The sequence below is a fragment of the Alnus glutinosa genome, chromosome 1 (assembly GCF_958979055.1).
Source record: "Alnus glutinosa chromosome 1, dhAlnGlut1.1, whole genome shotgun sequence".
Lineage (NCBI taxonomy): Eukaryota > Viridiplantae > Streptophyta > Magnoliopsida > Fagales > Betulaceae > Alnus > Alnus glutinosa.
The window spans coordinates 4010512-4014706 of NC_084886.1; the positions used below are offsets into that span (position 1 = coordinate 4010512).

The 4195-nt window shown below is 37.1% G+C and overlaps 1 protein-coding gene across 1 annotated transcript; it reads left to right on the top strand.

Annotated features, from left to right (window-relative positions):
* Positions 1 to 2101: 2101 nt before the first annotated feature.
* On the top strand, positions 2102 to 4195 carry LOC133866879 (xyloglucan O-acetyltransferase 1). The gene is made up of 2 exons (XM_062303538.1): positions 2102 to 2521; positions 2651 to 4195. The coding sequence occupies exons 1-2, from the start codon at positions 2296 to 2298 to the stop codon at positions 3757 to 3759; spliced, it is 1335 nt and encodes a 444-aa protein (XP_062159522.1). The 5' UTR covers positions 2102 to 2295; the 3' UTR covers positions 3760 to 4195.

The following is a 4195-nucleotide window of genomic DNA, read 5'->3' on the forward strand; positions in this document are numbered from 1 at the left end:
ATCTATTTTTGAGAGGACAATTGGGACTCTTAGAATAATTGCCATAACTTATGCCAATCGGGAAAGCTAGCGCCTACTAAGTTGCTTTAAACTTGCAAAAGACTCGAGTCTAAAATCACACAAGACAATAAAATTTACGTGAATACAATCAATAGTCATTATATTTAGTTGCAGCAATAATAGTGATATCATGACTTCAATAGCAACAATAATTGTAGTTCTGTTAGTAATAATAAGTATAGATTCAATGACAATTATAATAATTGTTCGTATCGGTTCAGCAATAGTAATATTGATAAGTTCACCAGTAATGTTTATGTCACGTTCAACAATAATACTAACTACATGCACATTCATCAATAATTGTAAAAGTACGCCGAGTAGTAATGGAAGATGCGTGCGACGCGTCCAATAACAATAACAGATGCGCGCCGCACTTCTAACAGTAATATTAGTTGCGTGTTCATTAGTAAACGGTATACGCATGTTCAACAACAATGGTAAATGTGTGTTGTGCATCCAATCCAATAACAATAACATTCATGAAGAGCATGACAACTTTGTCAATAATAATAATAATAATAATATCTTTTATCAATAGCGACAATGAAAAAAAAAAATAACAATCACCATATCTAAGAACAATTATTGTTTTGACAATAATAATTTTTTTAAAAAAATAGCTATCATGTTAATGCGCATAATCACATAAAATTAAAAAAGAAAAAATAAAGGAGAGAGAGGATGTTACAACCCTCTCACTGTGACTGTAATCGAACTGAGTATTAAATATTTAGGCTTGGTTTGTTTAATTTTTTTGAACATGAGCTGACCTCGAGTTTATCACCGAACTCAAAAATTTGTTCAAATTCTGTTTATTTATTTATTTTTTTAACGAATTCGAGCTTGTTCACGAGTTACTTAATTAGTTTAGCCATTCATGGACCATATATAAAGTAAATGTCGCCATTGTTTAATATTTTTTTAAAAACTAATACTAATTATTAGTTAATTAAATATGATTAATATTTATTATTTGAATAATTAGAGAAATTAATTCAAATCTTAAAAAATATAATATCAATTTTATTTGTTTATCTTGTAGTATATATATACATTCACATACACACACATATGATATATACATACACAAGCTTACTCATATACACACAAATGCACTTATATCTATATTCGATACTCACAGTTACATTAATTTAACTTATATCTATTATATTACGAAAAATATATTTTTTTAAATACTTAACATTTTCTCATCACAAAATTAAAAATAATATTATAAAAATAATAAAAATAAAGTTGTATAAACTTTTATGAGTATAGCTGAACTTATACGAGGCTGAGTTTTTTTTTCAAAAAAAAAATAATAATAATCGAACGGATGTCCGCTTACTGCCCAACCTCTCACAGCCGCCCTATATTTTTCGTGGTCCCTCTTCTTAGGACAAATGATTTTTGGGAACCAAATGGCAAGAATTCAGAGCATACGGAGGTCTGATTCAACGTCTCACCGACTTCGTATAATCTTAGATTAATCTGGAATCTGGATGTCCTTTAATGTCTACGTGCCACGAGGCGCATTTGTTGGGATGTCAATTGATGTCCACGTGGCACAAGGCGCTTTCTAATTGGACATTTCGTACTCTAGCTTTTTCAGTGGATGTTGATTACAAATTGACAGAGATAATTAGGGTGACGGGGTGAGCAACTAATTTATATCTCAAAGACCATTTTGTCCTTCCAAAGCCAGAGTTACATGATTCGTGTCGTGTCCCATAAACAAAAGGGTAGTTTTGGGTTTCGACCTGCCCTTAATGAGGGAAACTAAGCCCAGTTCCCCATTAATCAAACAGTAGAGGGCGGCCATTCCTAGCCCACACAAAAAAAGAAAGAAAAGAAAGGAGGCTTTGCTAGAGTACACATGTTGCTGCAACAGGATTCAAGGGTAAAAACAACGGTCAACGCCAAAGCTTTGGCCAAAATTACTAGACTCGATGTGACTTTAACTGTATCACAGATTCACATCCCACATTATCAAAAAAGAAAAAGAAATAAAAAGATTCACATCCCACAACCAAAACGCAACCCCCCCTCTCTCTCTCTCTCTCTCTCTCTTTCGCTTTCTCACTCCGCCAACTCAAGAGAGAAAAAGTAGTCATTTTTTTCGTGTCTTGCTCAGCCTTCTCACCTCTGAAACGCACCAGGAAAGAGAGATAAGGATAGAGTCTAGAGAAAAAGCAGGAGGAGAAGATTAGAAGAAGAAGAAGAAGAAGATCAATGAAATCAATGGGTGTTGGTCCTTTCAAAGACCAAACTTACTCCCTCACCAAGAAGCTCTTACCATGGACAATCTATGCCATCTTCCCCTTAGCCATCTTTCGCCTTTACTTTTACCCTCTCCAACTCCCTCAATCTTCCACAGATCAGCTCCCCAACACCTCCTCCATAACCGTAACCATCACCTCCTCCTCCTCTTCTCCTACTCATATTTCTTCTTCCAAAGGTAAACACATATATGAACTCTTTTTTTTTTTTTTTTTTTTTTTTTTTTTTTTTTTTTTTCCCGTTGAACTCAAATGTTTGTTTGGTCTTTTTGTATTTTGGTTAATTTTGTGCTCTATATGTTTTGCAGAACAGGAAAGAGCTGATGACACTCCATGCGACTACACCATTGGCAAATGGGTCCATGACAAGTCGGGCCCTTTATACAATGGGACAACCTGCGGTGCCATCAAGGACGGCCAGAATTGTATCAATCATGGCAGGCCTGACCTGGACTACCTCCATTGGAGGTGGAAACCCAAGCAATGCGACCTACAAAGGTTTGAACCAAACACTTTTCTTCAACTCATTAGGAACAAGCATATAGCATTTGTGGGTGACTCCATGGCTAGGAACCAATTAGAGTCTCTTCTTTGCATGCTAGCCACTGCCTCTTTGCCAAACCTTGTCTACAAAGACAGCGAGGAGAACAAGTTTCGTAGGTGGCATTTCCCTTCTCATAATGCAAATCTATCAGTCTACTGGTCACCATTTCTCGTAAAAGGTATTGAAAAATCCCAACAAGGGCCTAATTACAACAAATTGTATTTAGATCATGTTGATGAAAGGTGGGCAAGTGAGTTGGATCATATAGACATGATTGTTTTTTCTGTTGGGCATTGGTTTCTGCACCCGGCGGTGTACTTCGAGGGTGACTCAGTTTTAGGCTGCCACTACTGCCCTGGTCTCAATCACACAGAGATTGGGTTTTATGATGTTTTAAGGAAGAGTTTAAGGACTACCCTTAAGACCATAACTGAAAGGAGAGGGTCTAAATCTAATGGTAATGGAATTGATGTAATTGTGACTACATTTTCGCCTTCCCATTTTGAAGGTGATTGGGATAAGGCCGGGGCTTGTCCAAAGAAAAAGCCTTACAGCGAGGGTGAGAAGCAGCTTGAAGGAATGGATGCAGAGATGAGAAAAAGTCAGGTAGAAGAAGTGGAAGCGGCAAAGGAGAATGCTAAGCAATTTGCAGGGTGTAGAGTAGAGGCTCTGGACGTGACCAAGTTGTCGTTAATGCGGCCGGATGGTCACCCAGGGCCATACATGCATCCTTTTCCATTTGCTAATGGGGTGGCAGAACGTGTCCAGAATGATTGTGTGCATTGGTGCTTGCCAGGGCCCATAGACACATGGAATGAAATTTTGCTGCAAGTATTGAAGAAATGGGAGGGTCCATCAAGGAGAGGAGAATGAGTTATTGCGATGTCAAATTGGTAAATGGTAAGGCTGGTTTATCTTTTGGATGTTTCTCTCAGTTTGGGTGGTGCTGAGAGAAGAGGAGAGAAATCGTTGGTTTCTCCTACAGAAAGACAGAAAATGAGAAGATTAGGAGGGAGAGAGATAATTGGTGAAGTGAATTGAGAAGAGACAGATCGATATCACATAATGGGACCAAAGACAAGGATTTTTTGGAAGAATGTTTTTATTCTGTGTGAATGTACAAATGTTTTTCAATATGAAAGTTGTATTGGCAGTTCTTTTGTTTCTGTATAGATCCAGAAGGTAAAGTTTGGCCACATTCCCAGCAACATGCTAGCCTTGAACCCTTCAATTCTGTTTTCCGAGGAGTTTGTTTGTATGTAGGTTTCTTCCATCTTGCTTCACTTCAACTTTTATCTTTTCCTATCTT